General features: G+C 34.5%; 1 protein-coding gene across 1 annotated transcript in view; it reads right to left on the bottom strand.

Moving 5' to 3' along the window:
• SEMA3C (semaphorin 3C) overlaps window positions 1-20,890 on the bottom strand; it is a 203,926-nt gene that overhangs the window by 60,174 nt on the left and 122,862 nt on the right. Inside the window, exons 5-9 of the mRNA XM_052638572.1 lie at window positions 17,492-17,611; window positions 8,788-8,878; window positions 4,667-4,786; window positions 3,116-3,258; window positions 1,280-1,394 (exon numbers count right to left, since the gene is read on the bottom strand). Of these exons, the coding sequence (XP_052494532.1) occupies window positions 1,280-1,394; window positions 3,116-3,258; window positions 4,667-4,786; window positions 8,788-8,878; window positions 17,492-17,611 (589 nt within the window). The remainder of the gene's footprint in view (window positions 1-1,279; window positions 1,395-3,115; window positions 3,259-4,666; window positions 4,787-8,787; window positions 8,879-17,491; window positions 17,612-20,890) is intronic.

The raw sequence follows: 20,890 nt of genomic DNA, 5'->3' as shown, positions 1-20,890 counted from the left end.
GTGAGGTGCAGGTGCAATAAATGACAGAATCTGGGAGTAGATTTCTGATGGCAAATCTCAATAATAACCAATTGTTGTAAATACAAGAAATATCTGGATTTAGGGGCCTTTTTGCAAATAACATTCTTTCTGACCAATACAAAGAAAGATGTATTTTTATTCACAATAAATTTAGGACATCTTAAGTAATAAAGTAATAACCCCTAGTCTTTCTATGTGTGAACAAAGGTTGGCACTGTCTAGCTCTCCCTAAAATAAGGAGAAACTGAAACATCCCAAGTCACTGAAACATAAATATACAATACTTGCAAAGAATTCGGGAGGAAATAGTGACTAGGTTATAACACAAAATCATACTTAAAACTTTTTTTCTAGAAAAAACTGAAGTAGAAATTTGTGTTTCTATGATCAACATAATGGCTTTTCAGGAGACCAAATGTCTACTTCAGTTGTTGTAACTGCTAGAACCATATTTGCACATGAATTTGAGCAAACTCCGGGAGATAGTGGAGGGCAGAGAAGCCCGGTGTGCTGCAGTCCACGAAGTAGCAAAGAGTTGGACTTGATTTAGTGACTAAACAACAACAGAATCATATTATAACACCTTTTGATTACTTGCCTCATCAATCATTTTATACTTTAATGAATTAAAGCAAAATAAAAATCATTTCTAAACATAACTTGGTAAACATGATACTATGATATGTACCAAGTTATTCTGGTTAAAAAGAGAACCGTTCGTTGGTAGAAAGGAATCAGATTTTCTGTCCTTATTTGACCTGGAACGTATAACCCTTCTGACGTCGCACATGCTGAGAATATTTGGTCCCAGGGTCACCAAGAAGAACTAAAACTGGAGAATAAGTCTAATTTCCACTCTGACACTTCTCTAACCTTTAATTCTCTTTATTAACTGTGGTAAAAATGTATAGCTATATTTTCATGCAAATTGATTTTAAACTAGAATATCTGAATTCAAACATATTTGAAATACACAATCATTTTTAAAAAGCACAAGAATATAATTACTTATATATAAATTATACAAGTACTTCTCTCTGTCAGTCTCTATGACACATATACAAACACACATACAGAACACACTGATCTATATATCATGGTGGATTCAACAAACTATGTTTCAGCAGTGCACTCAGGGGTAAGAAAGATTTAAAAACTACTTCAGGAAATTCATGAGTAGTACCCAGATCATTAATTCAGAATTGTAAACTTTACAAACTCTCTTTCAAAAGCATTTTTAAATCTCACATTTATGTACCTAATTCATCAAAGTGTGTCTCTGGGCCATCTTCATCAGTTACTGAGCACACCAGCCTCGCCTTTAGGAAAGTAGTCCACTTGTTGACAAGGCTACGCAGTCCACCGGTGTCATTCTGAAATCATTTTGAAAACATATTTCAGACTGCTTAAATAAACATTGAAATGTATTTAAAATTGAATTTGGATTCTTATTATTTGGGGATTTGTTATAATCTGAAGGATGGAAATGTTAACCAAATCTGCATATCAATAAAGAGGAATAGTTGTTATCTGCTGCTGCTGCTACTGCTAAGTCACTGCAGTCGTGTCCGACTCTGTGCGACCCCATAGACGGCAGCCCACCAGGCTCCCCCGTCCCTGGGATTCTCCAGGCAAGAACACTGGAGTGGGTTGCCATTTCCTTCTCCAATGCATGAAAGTGAAAAGTGAAAGGGAAGTCGCTCAGTTGTGTCCGACTCTTTGCGACCCGACGGACTGCAGCCTACCAGGCTCCTCCATCCATGGGATTTTCCAGGCAAGAGTACTGGAGTGGGCTGCCATTGCCTTCTCCGAGTTGATATATAGTAATTTAAAAAAACAGTTATACTGTTATTCTTCTATTTTCAGTTCAACTGAAAATGTATCAAACTGAATTGAATAAACACATACACCTCAAAACTTTCTAAATATCTCACTGTCTTCAACACAAACATAAATTAATGTATACAGGGAATCTGGCAGATTCTACAGTGGTCAGGAGAGTGGGTTTGTACTTATGCCAAGTAGTTCCCATTACTTCTATTTTCCTGCCTTCATTTCTCTGCATTATTATTTAATTCTTAATATTTCTAATCAGATGATTTATATGCATATTTCTCTGGTGAGGGCAGAGAAAATGGTATTTGGATCATTCACAAATAGTCTCTATTGATAACATTTTTTTTCCTGTACACCCTGAAGCCTTTTACCTCAGCAGGTGGTCTTACCGCCTTGTTCCAAACGACTGAGAAGCAGATGAGCTCCACCATCAGTGGAATATTGCAGCACTTTAAATTATACTACTTTAAACATTAAATGCTCTAAGAAATGCTTGTGTACAAAAGATGCTAATCATAAATACATCAGGATAAGCCTGTAATACTCCTATGTGAGAAGACATCATGCGTTTTGAGTCGTGGGCTTCCCAGGTACCTCAGCGGTAAAGAACCTGTCTGCCAATACGGGAGACGAGGGTTTGATCCCTGGGTGGGGAAGATCCCTTTGAGAAGAGAATGGCTACCCACTCCAATATTCTTGCCTGGGAAATTCCAGATACAGAGGACCCTGGCTATAGTCCATAGGGTCACAAAAGAGTTGTACATGACTTAGCAACTAAACAACAACAACATGTATACTCACTGTTGATTAACAAGAACATTTTGATCCCTGTTTGTAACTAGAACTGTAGTGTAATTAAGCATTTCTTAATTTCACTATTGTAGACAATTCTTCAATATTTGTCTTTTACTGTTGCTTTGCTGTATTCAGAAGAACTGCTTTATTTCTTTCTATAGTATACAATTTAGCAATTTGTTTTTAATACTAATACTTTAAATGCAAAAGCAAAGTTAATAAAAACTGCTAATTTTTATAAAAGCATGACAAATTTCCTTGGATTGATTTTTTACTGAAATAGTATGCTTATCTCATATGACTAATGTGAAAAAAACATTAAGTCTAAATGTATGCTTTTAATATTTTATTAATTGGTAATAGAAGATAATAAAAAGCAGGAAGATAAACTTTTCAAAAAAGAAAATGTGTTTATAAAACATGAATTTCTTACTCTTCCAATTAGAACAACTTTAATACTTACCGGACATATTCTAGCAATCATGGAATGAATCTGTTTCGTACTCCTGCTATTGTCAGCCAGCTTCTCTTTGAAGAAGAAATACACCTTAGCATCGTTTGGATCAGTGCCATCTGGTATGACATGTGCATCCACAAACATAGGTTCTAGAAAAAAATACAAAGATGATATATATAGTCATGATGAAAACCCTTCTGCTCTCCATCCATGTAGACCACAGACACGTGCTTTCTCCATCTTTGGTATAAAGGAACAATTCAACATTCATAGGCAAAAAGTCTAAAAGCAATTAATTATATTCACTAAACATACTGCATTTGGAATGTCAAGTGCCACAAAGTACAGCTATAACATTATAGCTTCAACTATTTTCCTCTGTCTGCAATATATTCTGAAAGTACAGTAATTGCAAAATGTGTGCCTTGATGAGTTTTAAAAAATTGAAGTTTTTTACCAGCTATTTCCCATGGGATCTGATAGCCATTTCACAGAAAAAAAAGTTTGTTTTTAAATGTGTGGCTTTCAATCTAGTACATATAAATTCAAATTCACTGAAGCAGAATGAAGAGTTCAGAGTCCAAGATCTGAAAAACACATTTTTCTTAAAATACAGCATGTGAAATGAAGGAGAAACTTTTCAAGACAAAAAATGTAGTCATTTGAAGGCATAGAAGGATTCCTTATTTCAAGAACAAAACAACCTTTAGAATACTCTATTTCCAGATGTACTGGAGGAAAAATCTGAAGAAGTAAATGGACAATCAATGCTTTCTTATGCTGGTCTATCAGTGAAATAGGATGCTCAACTATAGTGATTCATGCTTAGCTGTGCAATGTTGAGTGAATTGCCAAATTTAAGGTCAGTTTAAACTATCCCAAGGGTGAAACGACAAAGATCTTAGTTTCTTCCTCCTCTAAACAATAGCAATTGTACAATGGAGCAACTGTACAATGGAAGTGTACATTAAAGTCAAATGAGCACTTTCCATCATGTGAATTCCATGTGACCCCCCAAATAAGAAACATCTGAATACTGAATATAATAAAATTAGCATACTTATGGTTTCCATAAATTATTGGTCAATTTGTGAAAAAAATAATATATACCACTTTTATAGCTTTAGAATCTAAGCATAAAACAATTAGGAAGAGCTTCTAAATAAGCCCTACTCATTATATCTGTCATAAATTTTGGAAAAATTTTAGATTTGGCATTAAAATACAAAAGCAGACCAAATGAATAAATGACACTTCATTGTAATATGTTAGAATTAAACAACTGGAGAAGATTCTTGTCTATAGGCCCATATGATGAATATCACTGTCACTTTATTATTAATATATCCTATGATAATTCTATAATTGTTAATAAAGAGTTACAATGTGAAACCTGGATCATTTCATTCATATATTTAGCCTAAATATTTAAAATCACAGAGTACAAAACTGTTGTCACTCATAATTTTTTAACAATTTTAATGTAATTTTCATTATGATATTAAACAAAGTAGTTTAAAGTCTGGCTCTCAAAAAATGGATAAACTGTTATTTTACCACTTAGCCATTTGGAATTGTGTTGATCAGTTCTGACTGCATTCCTCTTGGTTAAACTTCGAAAAATAGCTGCATCTGTCCCCATGAAATCTATATACATTCCAGAGAAAAGCTCTTCATCTATAAAAAAGCAAATGTCAACAAAATTAAAAGCAAATCAAATGTTTTAAAGGGTATTTTAAAAATCTGCTTATTAGATCATGACATATATTATAGAGTATTTAAGTGTTTAAGTTGCTAATTGCTTTCCATTGTCCACCAAATAAAAAAATTTGGATAAAGTTTAATCTGGTCTCATATATCACTACCAAAACAACATTTCCTATACAGAGATAAAATTCCTCTGCCTGACTTAGCTACACTAAATACCTATGTTCATATACTGTGTATCAGTAATGGCAGAAATAATATATAAATTAAAAAAAAGAAATGACTTACTTATTACTTGTTTAATCAGTAAAAACATATTCTAAGAATCAGAAGACTTGATTTCCAATTCTGGCAGGAATTAACAAACTGGAAATTAGGGATAAATCATTTAGCACCCTGAATCTCAATCTTCTATAGGAACTGGATTATGATCAGATAATTCTTGCTGTTTATTAAAAACTCTATGATTAACACAATTTCATCATTAAAAGTAGATGTTTTGTTCTTTGATGCTAGAAGGTTTCTATAAGATAAACAAAGTGCTACTTTATCAACTGTAGCACATAACATATTAACATTATGTTAATAATATAATACGATTTTAATAAACCATCTATAGCTTAACATATTAACTCATATAAAATAAAATTTAAAGACAAGAAAAAAGATATTTTAAGATTGAATTAATTTATCATTTTTATTGACAAAAATAAGATATCCTAATCTGTATGTGCATAACATTCAACATTTTGCTTCTTTGTTAACATCTACATTAATTTTTAGTCTAGTAAGGAGAGTAAATAGCAAATTGGTATGTGTGACTTTTTTGTACAAAACAATAGTTGAGTTGAAAAAATAATAAAGTTTATCAGGTCTGGCCCACTGACCTACCAAGCATCTGATATTCTAGAATTACTCCCCTCGCCACTTCAGATTGTGGTCATTTTGACAGAATTGAAACATTTTAGAGCATTCTAAGCTCACTGTTTAGTAACAAGCAATCCCAGTTGGATTAGGATAGAATGAAGAATGGAATGTTTTCAATATGTGCTCACCAGGTCACAAACTGGACCCCTACCAGTTAGCAAGTGGGTATGTCAGGCATTGTGTTGCCTTTTCTGCTTCCTAGTAGAGAGCTGAAGTCCATGGGGACAGATTATAGGGAGACAATGAAAAAAGAGTTGTATGAAAGGATTTTGAGCAATTAAGTTTCTTTACAATTTTGTGAATGTTTGTGAAGCATCTATGCAAGTATTCTGTAGATACAATGATTGTTAAATTGAGATAACTTTGTAATCAATTATTTCACAGCTTTGTTATACCCAATTATGCCACCAAAGAGTAGGTTATACATTTCTTATATTCAATAGATTTATTAGCACAGCTCTGAATTATAATCTCATATCCGTTTACAGGAAGAAAAAAAAAAAGGACACTCAGAGGATGGTTTATTGTGGAGGGGACTGATTCTAATCCTACTGCATACCACTTTTTTAGCTTTGTCTTAAAAGGGTTTCCCTGGTGGCTCAGTGGAAAAGAATCTACCTGCCAATGCAGGAGATTTGGGTTTGATCCCTGGGTTGGGAAGATTTCTTGGAAAAGGAAACGGCAACCTACAGCAGTATTCTTGTGTGGGAAATCCCATTGACAGAGGAGCCTCAAGGGTTACAATCAATGGGGTCACAAAAGAGTCCGACATAACTAAGTGACTAAACAATAAACATTGCAAAAGAATTAGATGGCTGATCTGTGTAGCATGGCAGAAGCCAACACAACATTGTAAAGCTACTTTCCTCCATTTAAAAATAAATTAAAAATAAAGAAATAATGATAAGATTATTTTAAAAGAGTTAGATGGTTAACTGGCTTCATTTCCTGTCATAAATTCTCAATAACTTTAACAGCAAGTTAAAATAATAAAGTTTCTTCTTTATTTTGTGTAAGAAACAGTTAATTAACATCACTTTGGAAATAATTTTAAGAGTAGAAAATCTTTTTCAGAATTTCATTGTAAGGTTTATGCAAAGATAAACTTGCTTCTTTTAAACTTTAATCCAAAAATATTTTGATTTCCAGTTGTACTTCCACTGACTAAAAAATATCTCAAGAGGTTTTGGATAGCTTCCTTAATAAGAGATGTCATCTGACTTCGATGTGCTACAACAATTACTAAAAATAGCAAAAGAACACTAGTGCATTGGGCCAGATGCCATGCTATATTGTGAAATTTGAAATTCTTCTAATTCTCAACATTTCTTGGCACTTTAATATTTTAACCAAATTATATAGTGCAATGCAATTGAACAGAAATGATAAAACATCAAATGGCAAAGTGAGATGGCTACACAAAGAAATGCACAATATTGGAGATAATATTACAGAGATAATCAATGGAATAAATAAAATGATAAATACAAGGTTATAAAACTTCATGCTCTTTTTAGTTTCAGCTAAGTTAAGCAAATTGTTTACTGATTTTCTTTGATAGTAAGAATCTTGTTAACCAAAATGTTAAAAAGTATAGTGTAAGAACGTGAGCCTAGGAATCAAAGTCTTAGGTCTTTGAAAAATGAAGACTAATTATTATCTTCATTTTGTAAATGAATCTAATTCGCTAAGGGCAAAATTATTACATGACTTATCATAGTTTAACAGAAAATTTTACAATGCCTTGTTTTAACTCTTTTTTGTCCTAAATAATACTTGATGAGATAAAATTTCTAGTATCAGTGTTAACAATAATTTTGAATTTCTAAGTTTAGAAATTCATGGCATTTAACTTGAAATAAGTGAAAACTTTTTATATTTATCTAATAGTATACAAATCATAGTTTCTAAAGGCAAATACTTTCTGAGACATTGCTTCTATTAAATAATATTTGGATACTTATTTGAAAATACTCTGCATCAGACTTAATTATATATCCTGCAGTTTCAAAGCTTTCTAATTTTTTGTCCTAATGATACACTTTCATTTCCTCCCTGACCAATCTGAATGACTATATGGAAATAATTTACTGGATAATTTCCAAGTTCACATTTTAGTCAATGCTGGAGTACTTATCTTAATTTAGTTTCCAGATCTGAGAAAGAAAGATGAGTTGCTTTTTAAAATGAATCAAAGCAAAGTCTGTTGAACATAATAATAATTTTCCCACCTGTTCTTTTGTTAAATGATGCGATTTTACCACTGGCAAAACATAGAGAAACAGAAAGGACAAAGTTTTTACTATATAATTGGCATACTGAAATTTAAGATTCATCTTATAGTCAACTAATGTTAAGTCAGACGTATTCCAGCAGTGTCTTAATTACATATTATAATATGTCTTAAGACATATTCTAGAGTGTCTTTCAAGTGAGTTATAGATAGGCACTGATGACTGAGACTCAAGTACATTGATTTGTTTATGTATGTGGCAGGGAGAAATTGGGCCTGATTCTTAACTGATATAATTTACAAAATATGAGGAAATAAAAAAGAGATTTTACTAGTACCTGTTTTTTTTGTATGGGAACTTTTAGACATTTCATAGGGAATGTACTTGGCTAACATATGCACTTTGCTATTTCTTCACATGAAAGAAATACCAGTTTTAATTGTTTGTAAAAGATAACTAAAACATCAGAAAAAGAGAATACACAAAATAACAACTACACTGAAATTTACTTCCTAATATATATTGATATATGTATACTTATTTATAAACATATGTATAGATACATACACTTTTTAAACAGTTGACTTACTCTATGAATGACATTAGTCATATTAGATGAAAAAAACACATGGCTATCATTTACTCATGAATATTCTTAGAAATAAGAAATTAGAATTTCTCACAACTTGCTTTCTATTATTTTACTCCTATACTATCATCCACACAACTATTCAAAATGGACATATGGTATAATGTATTTATTTTCTTTAATTTCCTTTTTTTAAACCTCCCCTTTTATTTTCCACTTACTGATCATAACAGACACTGTGTTCACATTGGGGTTGAAAGAGCAGCGTCCTTTTCCAGATTCACACTTGGAGTCAATCATGAAAACTTGGTCCTTTATTATAGATAAAATTGAAAATGTAAAAAAAAAATAAATTGCTTTATCTTAGTTAACCAATTGTTCTTTGGTAAAACAAAGCATCATGATGAATAACACGCCTTCTACTTGGTGGCTTATGCCTTCCCAATTTTACTATGTTAAAGTTTTCTTGGCCTATATGAAGAATGCATCTGTAAGTTATAAACTAACCTTAGCATGTCAAGTTCTCATCCTATTACACTCCCCATAAAGTTAATCCAACAAGTTCTCAAATTAACATCAATAAAAACACTTGGCTTAGAAAAATGGTACAGATAAGCCTATTCCAGTGTAAGAATAGAGATGCAGATGTGGAGAATGGACATGCAGACACAGGGGAAGGGGAGGGTGAGACAAATTGGGAGCTTAGGATTGACATATATAAATTACCACGTGTAAAAGAGAAAGCTGGTGGGAAACCTGCTCTAGAAGCTCAGCTTGGTGCTCGGTGATGACCTAGTGGGTGGGATGGGGGTGAAGTGGGAGGGAGACCCAAGAGGGAGGGGATATATGTCTACTTATAGCTGATTCACTTATTGTACAGCAGAAACTAACATTGTGAAGCAACTATACTAAAAAAATATTAAAAAATCAACACTTGGAAATCAAGGATCATTGTAAACCTGAACTAGATAGGTTGAACATTGTCCAAAAGAAGAAAACTGTTCACAGAGAAACAATGTGTATAAGGATTATGATACTTTCAAAATAATCAAGATCTTTTTTAAATATAAAATTTTATATTACCACTTTGTTATAGAAAGCATTGTACTAGATTTAACAAAATAATTCATAATTTAGTTTAAAATGCTTCATTTACTTATTCATTTACTTAACAAAAACTTAACAAGCATCTACTATGTGCCCAACACTGACAAAACATTGGGGACAGAGTAAACAAAACAGTCAAAAATTCTTACCTGTAGGTAATTTATAAACCAAAGATAGAGAATGGAAATACAGAATATAAAAAGAATCAACACGCAAAATATTGAGTATACTAGATGGTATTCAGTGCTTTGGAGAAAATTTAAGCAGGGAATGGGGGCAGTGGGTTCAATTAGAAATATAATGGTCAGTGTAGCTTCACTGAGAGGGAGCATTTTGTTTGTAATTTATCTTTTTACTTAAATAAAGTTAGTAAAAGCTACTACTAAAATTCAAAGAAAAAATGATCACATTGTTGATTGTATTGGATGATGAAGACCTTAATTATTTAGCTGTTTTCCAAAACTACCCCAAAGAAAATGCAAGCTCAACATTTTTTGAGTATGGAATAAAAGGATCAAAACATTGTTTTAAGAAGATTGGACCTTATCTTGTTCTTTAAGAAGACTGAGAATGGTGGTTTTAAAAACAGACACTGAATTCAAGAAAATAAATTTGTTTTCAACTCAGTAGTCCAGGAATTAGAGAATAATTATCTGACATGCTAGGATCTCTTGGTTAGGGTAAAGATACGAGAAGATCTGTAAAGTGAAAATAGAGCTTGACAATAACTAATTAGATATAGTTCAAGAAGATGAAGAAAATAAAGTTGATTCTGAAGTTTTCTCTTTAAAGAAAAACTATTTCATTTTTGTTATACTGAGCTTAATGTATTGCAAGAAATCTCTGAGGTAATGGGAAATCATATCGCTTCAAAAGAATCACAGTGCTCTAGCCTAGAAAGGTCCTACAACCCAATACTCTTTATGGATTGACTCCAAAAATGAGGAAAATATGGCTTTTCCAAGATCACACACAGATAAATAGTGACAAAAGCAAAATTCAGTCATGTCTGCTTTCCAAGAAGGTATTGTTTATATAATGTTGTTGTTCAGTTGCTAAGTCACATTTGACTCTTTGCAAGCCCATGAACTCAGCACAAAAGGCTTCCCTGTCCTTCACTATCTCACTGAGTTTGTTGAAACTCATGTCCACTGAGTTGGTGATGCCATCCAACCATCTCATTCTCTGCACCCCCTTCTCCTTTTGCCCTCAATCTTTTCCAGCATCAGGGTCTTTTCCAATGAATTGTCTCTTTGCATCAGATGGCTAAAACATTGGAGCTTCAGCTTCAGCATCAGTCCTTCCAATGAACAATCAGGGTTGATTTCCTTTAGAACTGGCTTGTTTGATCTCTGTGCTGTACAAGCAACTCTCAAGAATCTTCTCCAGGCTGACAATTAGAAAGCATCAATTCTCTGATGCTCAGTCTTCTTTATGGTCCAGCTCTCACATCTGCACATGACTACTGGGAAAACCATAGCTTTGACTATAAGGAACTTTGTCCAAAGTGATGTTTCTGCTTTTTAATAAGCTGTCCAGGTTTGTCAAAGCTTTTCTGCCAATAAGCAAGTGTCTTTTAATTTCATGGCTGTAGTCACAGTCTGCAGTGATTTTGGAGCTCAAGAAAATAAAGTCTGTCACTACCAGATGCCTTGATATTCGTTATTTTGAATGTTAAGTTTTAAGCCAGCTTTTTCACTCTCTTTCACCCTCATCGACAGGCTCCTTAGTTTCTCTTCACTCTCTGCCATTAGAGTGGTGTCTTCTGCATACCTGAAGTTGTTGATGTTTCTCCCAGCAAACTGGATTGCAGTTTTTAAGTCATCCAGCCCAGAATTTTTCATGATTCACTCTGCAAAGAAGCTAAATAAGCAGAGTGACAATATGCAGGTTAGATGTACTCCTTTCCCAATTTTGAACCAGTTGCTTGTTCCATGTCAGGTTCTAATTGTTGCTTCTTGACCTGCACACAGGTTTCTCAGAAGCTAGGTAAGGTGGTTGGGGATTCCCATCTCTTTAAGAATTTTCCAGTTTCTTGCGATCTACACTTATGTATGAACGTGAGAACTGCATTATAAAGAAAGCTGAGTGCCAAAGAATTGATGCTTTTGAACTGTGGTATTGGAGAAGACTCTTGAGAGTCCCTTGGACTGCAAGGAGATCCAACCAGTCAATCCTAACGGAAATCAGTCCTGAATATTCATTGGAAGGACTGATGCTGACGCTGAAACTCCAATACTTCGGCCACCTGATGCAAAGAACTGACTCATTGGAAAAGACCCTGATGGTGGGAAAGATTGAAGGTGGGAGGAGAAGGGGACGACAGAGGATGAGATGGTTAGATGGCAATCCTGACACGATGGAGATGAATTTGAGTAAGCTCCAGGAGTTGGTGATGGACAGGGAAGCATGGTGTTCTACAGTCCATGGGGTGGCAAAGACCTAGACACAACTGATCGACTGACCTGATCTGATCTGACAGTCAGAGGCTTTAATGTAGTCAGTGAAGGAGAAGTAGATGTCTTTTTGGAACGCCCTTGCTTTTTTTATGATTCAGCAGATGTTCACAATTTGCTCTCAGGTTCCTCTGCCTTTTCTAAATCCAGTTTGTATATCTGGAACTTCTCGGTTCACATACTGTTGAAGCCTAGCTTGAAGGATTTTGAGTATTATTTTGCTAGCATGTGAAATGAGCACAACTATATGGTAGTCTGAACAATCTTTGGCACTGCCTTTCTTTGGGATTGGAATGAAAACCAACCTTTTCCAGTCCTGTGGCCACTGCTGACTTTTCCAAATTTGCTGGCATATTGAGTGCAGCAGTACTTTTACAACCTCACCTTTTAGAATTTTAAATAGCTTAGCTGGAATTCCATCACCTCCATTAGCTTGGGTCATAGTGATGCTTCCTAAGGCCTACCTGACTTTGTACTCCAGGAGGTCTGGCTCTAGGTGAGTGATCACACCACTGTGGTTATCTGGGTCAATAAGATCTCTTCTGTGTATTTCTTCTGTGTATTCTTGCCACCTCTTCTTAATATCTTCTGCATCTTCATAACATTTATCTCCTTTATTGCACCCATCTTTGCATGATGTGTTCCCTTAGTATCTCTAATTTTCTTGAAGAGATCGCTAGTCTTTGCCATTCTATTGTTTTCCTCTATTTCTCTGCATTGCTCACTTAAGAAGGCTCTCTTATCTCTCCCGCTGTTCTCTGGAGCCCTGCACTCAGTTGGGTATATCTTTGCTTTCCTCTTTTGCCTTTAGCGTCTCTTCTTTTCTCAGCTATTTACAAGGCCTACTCAGACAACCAATTTTCCGCCAATTTTCCTTCTTGCATTTCTCTTTCTTGGGAATGGTTTTGGTCATCATCTACTATATAATATTACAAACCTCTGTCCACAGTTCTTCAGGCACTCTATCCAATCTAAACCCTTGGATCTGTTTGTTCCTTCCACTGTATAATCATAAGGGATTTGATTCAGGTCATACCTGAATGGTCTAGTGGTTTTCCCTACTTTCTTCTACTTAAGGCTGAATTTTCCAGTAAGGTATTCATGATCAGAGCCAGTCAGCCTCTGGTCTAATTTTTGCTGACTGTACAGAGCTTCTCCATCTTTGGCTGCAAAGAATATAATCAATCTGATTTCACTGTTGACCCATCTGGTGACATCCACATATACAGTAGTCTCCTGCATTGCTGAAAGAGGTTGTTTGCTATGACCAGTGTGTTCTCTTGGCAAAACTCTGTTAACCTTTGCCCTGATTCATTTTGTACTCCAAGGCCAAACTTGCCTATTACTCCAGGTATCTTTGACATCCTACTTTTGAATTCTAATCCCCTATGATGAAAAGTACATCTTTTTTTGGTGTTAGTTTTAGAAGGTTTTGTACATCTTCATAAAACTGTTTAGCTTCAGCTTCTTCAGCTTTAGTGGTTGGGGCATAGACCTGGATTACTCTTTAAACAAATAATGATAAACTTGCTGGAAAAAATAAAATTCAGTAAACCTGTATGTGTAGCCAGAGTCATATACCGATTTGATGGTAACAACGATAGTTGTCACTGCAGGAATTGAGGAGATTGTGTAGGTATCACTGACTTCTTTCTCCATTGCACAGCCTCCTTGGGCTCATACAGTAGAGTCTAAATCTTGTCATCACCAGGAACGTATGTGGTAGACCCAAACAGTCACTAATTCAAGCATCCTGCAACAATTCTTCAAACTCACTCCTAAGAACTCTATTTTTTACAATTCACCTTTGTTTTCCCTTCTTGCTTTCTCATAACCAGTTTATGGTCCATGCTTTTTAATCTTTTTTTTTTTTTTTGGCAAAAGTGTTAATTTCCTTCTTTCTGTGATTTTTCATTGCACCCACAACCTGTAAACACATGTCTATCTGCTTTCTTCATACTTGCCTCCAAACATCTAAGCGTTTTGCCAAAGGTGATCCAACAAGGTACATTCAACATAGTACAGATTTGTGATCATCAACTTAAAATGAATCCGCTATACCTCTTGTATCTTGCAAAGGTGCTATGCCAACTGGTTCTTCCATTAATCACTTCAAACCAATGCCACTATTGTCAAATCTCCTAATTTATTCTCAGCTCATTTGATTGACATGTTGTTGAGAAAGTGAAGTCCTTAAATGAGACATCTTGAGTTCATCACTACCAAATACATACACTACTAAAAACTATAAACTAACGCATCCACTAATACATGTGAGGAAACATTTCTCTTACTGCAAGGCCAATCCTTTCACCAGTGTTTCAGATCCTCTTAGTCTTCTTAGGCACACTTAGGTATACTTTCCATTGTCCTTACTATTTCTTTAATTTTATTAACTGGATCCTTTCCAATATCATTTCAACAACTCCTTCAGTTCTTAAACATTGCTCTTCTTGAGAATTACATTTCTTAGAGACTAACATACACTTGTCACCATTTCTGACTTCTTACTTTCTTCTCAATCCATCTCAGTTGAGCCACCTCAGTTGCTCTACTGAAAATCATTTTGACAAGATCCCTGATGCCTATCGTGTATACAATTCAGCACTTATATTTTTAGACTTCTTTCTTGGATCTCAATGGTATTTGGGATTGTTGCTCACTTGTATCTTTTTATAATGACTTGTCTTTATTCTCAGCATCAACACATGCTTGGTTTTTTCCCTCTCCTTCTCTAGTTTCTTAGTCTTTTTTTGGAGATTCCTTTTCCTCCATGTGGCTATTTAATTTAGAAGATCCTCAAGTCTCAATCATAGTCACTCTTCTCTTTTCAAGCCGTATTCTTCCTACATGATTAACTTACACTTTGTTTGGGCTTCAGTTACTCCTGTAAGATAATCACTCAAATATTTATATAGCCAATTTTATACTCAGCTGCCTACTTGATATTTTTACTTGTATCTTTCAGTAGCATCTCAGACTCAAAAGAATCATATCCAGGCTAACAAACAAAATGAACAACAGAAGAGTCAATGTAACACAAAATAAAAGTGACAGCGCAAATCTGTTCATGACACTTCCTGCTTAAGATTGTTTCAGTTGCTTCTCCTTTCACACAAGACAAAGATCAGTACCCAAAAGGTAGCTTACAAGTTCTGACATGATTTTTTTTTCTGCCATTAAATGAATACATCTTTGTAGACTGGATCGACAAGAGGAAAAAATAGGACCAGAAAGACAATACATGGTGAAAGATCAGGAAAAAAGGCATAGCAAAATATGCCATGACCAAAGATGTCAATAAAGGTGCTGAAAAATAGAGGGCATTACATGCTGTAGCTTGGTCTAGGAGAAAACATGCTGATTAGGGGAGTCAATATGATCACTGAGAGTCCTGGTTGTTAGGAAAGAGTTTTAATTAGTAGGTGAAAATTAAATTCAGATTAGGAAGATTTAATGCAAGATAGGGAAAATAGGAATATAAAAACTGAAAAATAGTTTACTAGTCCAAGAAGTTTTGTGATAAAGTAAAAGGGAGTGAAAGGAGAGGGTTGGAAAAAGTCACGGGAAGGGAAACCTACTGTTAAAGAAGAAAAAAAGAGTAAATGCAGGGGAGAGGAAAGAAGATGTGAAACAGTGATGAAAGCTAAAGACTAAATAACTTTATTGGTAAGAAAAATGCACAGCTTTTCTTCTGACATGAGAAAAACTACAGTAAGAAAAGTTTGGTGATTAATTTGCTTTAAAAAGCACAAGGAATAAATTGAATGCCTGTGATATTCATGATTAGTCAAAGTCAAAGTTATCTGATTGATGAGTTGCAGCATCAGGAGCTTAAACAGTATTCACTTATGGGAACTGATGCTATAGATGCATCTGATAAAAGCAATCAGAGATGAGATGTAACATTCTAAGACTGCACAGCAAAATTAACCAATTGTTTCTTATTAATGTTTTATTCATTATTTAAAGTCATCATTTACTTGTGTCGCTTTTTTTTTTTTTTTCCAGGACCAGAAGACAGGGGATAAAAGAGAAGAACCATGTTAGGAATCTATGCAGCAAGAACTGTAGACTCTTTGAGAAGCATCACTAAAGGCGCTAGGAAAGCACTGACTCAGTTTCACAATATAATGGAAGGGCCATAGAGTCTAATAAAAGTATGTGATGTTCCAAACATCAAGCAGGGTTATATAATATCCTTTGAGAACCAACAAATTGCTATTAGACAGACAGGTAAAAAGGTAGTGGACAGTGTCTCAGAAATAAAATGTAATACTTAATGAATGTGTCACCCTAACCTTCATTTTCAAAGTGGTTTGAAGTACAAGAAACATGCCCTATCTTAGTACAAACAGGATGTTAGCAGTAAGTACCGCCTCTGATTACTACAAAATACAGTGTTAGTGATGAATAAATAGAACTCTCTCAAAATACAATGTTCTGCATCATGGTCTTTTACTTTAAACTAAATAAAATAAATACATTAGGTGTTTGATAAAACTGTGCATTTTGTATTTGTATTATTAATTACATATTATAGATATGTAAATATGATGTGGAAAAACACTGATTTAAGTTGACTATTAAGTAAAGCATATAAAGCTTAAAATTTTATAACCCTTTTCACACTTAAATATGCTCTTAAGATATTTAAAGGGATTAACTAAGGGAAATGCTTCCCCTTTGAAACATACGTTTTGAAGTGAGACTGAAGTAGTTCTTATTTAGTAAAGTGATTAAAATTTATTTCATGCTGGTTTTCCAAAGGAGATTACTTTTTGGACCAACTTTCTAATTAAGGCTTGAAGTGTATGTTGGGCAATTTGTACATGGGAAAATGATTTTACTTAAAAATCTGTGCTCTGAAAAGTGCAATGCTGTCACTGGCCTGTACAGTGACTGCACGCCCTTCTCAGTGGAGTGTCTGACAGACAGCAGATGTCTGGGGAAGTAGTTTATTTAATCAATTGATCACAGACCTGTGGATCGACAAGCTCAATGCAGACAACTGTACCCTTCTAAGAAGCATACCTTTGCTTTTCTTTAAGAATTTTAACATTTCATATCATCTTGAACCACTTGCAAACATCCCACTTTGGAATCAAATATTATCAATACCTTACACTTTAAGTAATTATGAAATCACACCATCTCCTTTCTTTGTTTTCTGCAGCTTGTACATTTAGTTGAAGGAAAAAAGGCTACATTTTAAGTAACCTTGCAAATAGGAACCAAGCATATTTTGTGTTTCAAGGGCTTGAAACTTTTTATGGCCACTAATTATATTTCCAAGTTTTTACTGTTTTAAGAAATCTTTGACACTGACATCAAAATAAGAATAAATTATTGTTGCACTTACCTCTGATCTCCTCCCTCTGTTCAAATAAGCACAGACTGGGCTGAAAGCACCACTCCCACAAACATACAAATGCGTGCGGTTGAAAGCCTGAATTACACGGACAAAGTTCCCGCAGCCATGCTAAAAGAAAAGGAAAACTGAGCAGTTAGTAAGCCAATGACTTTTATTGCTGTTTCTAAGTATTACTGTGACACTCTGCTGTACGTTTTGCTTTATGCCCTAACTTTTTAATTAGTTAGGAGATAACAAGAGAACATGGTTTATTCCATGGTGTATTTTAGGAGGAAGGTTGTCTAACAGATGAGTAAAATGATATGTCTCTTTCATATTTCAGTATTTTTTATATTGGGTATGTTTTTATGTTCTGAAATTTTATTAACTTACTCTTTATCTAAGAAAGCTTAGAAATTGAAAAGTATACCAAACTGTTTCTCAATTTTTCCTCAAAACGTTACACACGCACACACACACACTCACCCATGTTATATAAAACATGTGAATTAATTGTGCTTATAGAAGGTCCATGTGTTATCATTAGTTACAGTGGCAAACAGTATTAGCCTTCATAATGGGGTGACTAAGACAAATGTTACACAAATGCCAGCATCGTCGCTTTCTATGAAAAATAATGGAATCATGACCTCTCTGCTCTTGGTTCCCTAAAATACTTTCCTCTTTCCCAAAACTCCTTTCTCACCTGCTCCCAGTCCAACCATTGGAAAGGCTGTCATTTATTCACTCAATGAAACGCAAAATGATTATGGTGATTATAAGCTCATTATGACCTTGCAGAAATACATAAATATGGTCAGCACCAAATGCAGAGCTCAGTGACTGAATTAACCATTGCATGTTCTATACTTACAGGGTCACTATCCTTTGCTGAGTACACATTAATCAAGCCTGAGGCTGAATATTCTTCCCTTCACTAAGTCATTGTTCTAGCAATGTTTAATAATATTACACATTAGAGACAAACATTTTCATAAAGAAATATGTCAGGCTCAGTGGTTTTCCGATAGGTGTTCATACAGTGTATTTTTTTCTCTTTTAGGTACCACATACTTTACTAATATTTTATAATGCACATTTATTATATTATTAAAAAGTTTTTAAAAAATTGCCAAAATTTAAAGTCAATATTATTTTATATTTTCTCATCATCTTCTCCTTTTATCCTCATTATTACTTGCCAGCAAATATATGCTTATTTTCATATGTAGTAATTGTATACATATATATGATTCTGTTATGGATTTTTATTGTTAAATAATCAATCACCAACTCTGCTGTTATATAAATTTAACCTTACAGAGCAGACTATATTCTTTATTTTTATTTTAAGACATTAAGAATTTTTGTTATATATATAGTGTCATTGTATCTTGACACCTGTTTATAGAGGTGCCTAGAAACTGACTACATACTGCAGTTGAAATGCGTTTCTCTGGAGAAAAATCATAGATGAACTATGGTGTATATACAGTATGTCTATGTTTAAAGGTAAATGTGAGCAATGAGACTTGTGTTTATTTTTTTTTCATATCCAAGTTCAGTCATTCTGGGATTCTGTTCATAATATTTTCCTGCAAAACATGAATTTGATTTAATTCTATTAATAAGAGGCTTGTCTGTTTCATCTTGAAGTTTGCAGATTTTGCCATTATGAATTATTAGTATTGGGATAAAGGAAGAAGTCACTAATATCTCTTTTACACCTAAAATACAGATTATACTTGTTTCATGTATATGTTTATGTCTACATATATGTTATATATATGACTTTATTATGGCTACTATTTTTGAAAATTTATTATGCGTTAGACATGAGAACAATCATTTTATATATTTAACCTCTTTTACTTTCCAGGAAGATTGATTTTTTAACCTTTAGAGATCACATTTATTGAGCAAACTATGTATATTCACTAGGGTTTTCAACTTGGGTTTTAGAAGCACAAAGTTTAGATCTTGTTTAGTTAACTTACCTAAGGTCATATAGCTAGAAATAGGTAAAGCAGATTTTCAAACACAGATGTGTTTAACATTGAATCTTGTACTTTTAGCCACTTTATAATTTGCCATTTGGTAAGAACCCCACAGTTGTTAGATGGAAGTTTTTATAACAGTTACTAATATTTACAGAGCTCTTAATCTTTTTTTTTTTTAATTTTTATTTTTACTTTATTTTACTTTACAATACTGTATTGGTTTTGCCATACATTGACATGAATCCACCACGGGTGTACACGCGATCCCAAACACGAACCCCCCTCCCACCTCCCTCCCCAATCTTTTGATGTTTTTAATCTTCCCAGCAATGTTCCAATTAAAATATTTAGTCCCATTTTAGTGGTGAGGAAATTGAGTCCACCAAAAGGTTAAATGAAGTGCTCTAGATTTAATAAGTAACTCAGGTATGAATTTAAATGTGTCTTAAATATGGTTGTCCTATACCATGAAGGCTTCCCTGGTGGCTCATATGGTAAAGAATCTTCCTGCAGTGCAGAAGACCCAGGTTTGATCCCTACATCAGAGAGATACCCTGGAGAAGGAAATGGCTACCCACTCCATGATCCTTGCTTGGAGAATTCCATGGACAGAGGAGCCTGGCGGGCTACAGTGTATGGGGTCCAGACACGACTGAGTGACTAGACTTCAACCATGAAGGCAAATTTGTATACTATCTGATGATGTTTTACTGTGCTCTTCCAAACCCTCTTCAAAGGGAAAAACATAAAAGGAAAAATAAATCAGTCACTTTAATTATGAAAATCATTTTCTAGGTCTTTTCCGTTTCCATTGTATTTAGTTTCTATCCACATTATTTCTGAACTAGACCACTGCAGTCGTGTCAGTTCCATCCAGAAAATATTTGCTTACTGAACTCATTCTGTGCGAGCATTGTACATGGTGCTGCTGCTAAGTCACTTCAGTCGTGTCCGACTCTGTGCGACCCCATAGACGGCAGCCCACCAGGCTTCCTCGTCCCCGGGATTCTCCAGGCAAGAACACTGGAGTGGGTTGCCATTTCCTTCTCCAAGGCATGAAAGTGAAAAGTGAAAGTGAAGTCGCTCAGTTGGGTCCAACTCTTCACAACCCCATGGACTGCAGCCTACCAGGCCCCTCTGTCCACGGGGTTTTCCAGGCAAGAGTACTGGAGTGGGGTGCCACCGCCTTCTCCAGTATATGGTGCTAGCAACACTGAAATAAACAGATTCAATTCCCATGTTCAGGGCAAGGAGAGCATATACATCAGGCTGTAGCAGATGTTATAATAAGGTTATTTTTTCAAAATGTGCTATACAAGGAAAGAAGAGAAAATGAGTAATACTGAACTGGGTATAAAGGTTTGAGAGTGAATGTCATCTGAGCTGTAATTTGCAGAATAAGCTACAG

Source organism: Budorcas taxicolor, chromosome 4 (genome assembly GCF_023091745.1).
Source record: "Budorcas taxicolor isolate Tak-1 chromosome 4, Takin1.1, whole genome shotgun sequence".
NCBI lineage: Eukaryota > Metazoa > Chordata > Mammalia > Artiodactyla > Bovidae > Budorcas > Budorcas taxicolor.
The sequence above is the reverse complement of the archived record's forward strand: the minus strand, read 5'-3'. Positions and strand labels throughout refer to the sequence as shown.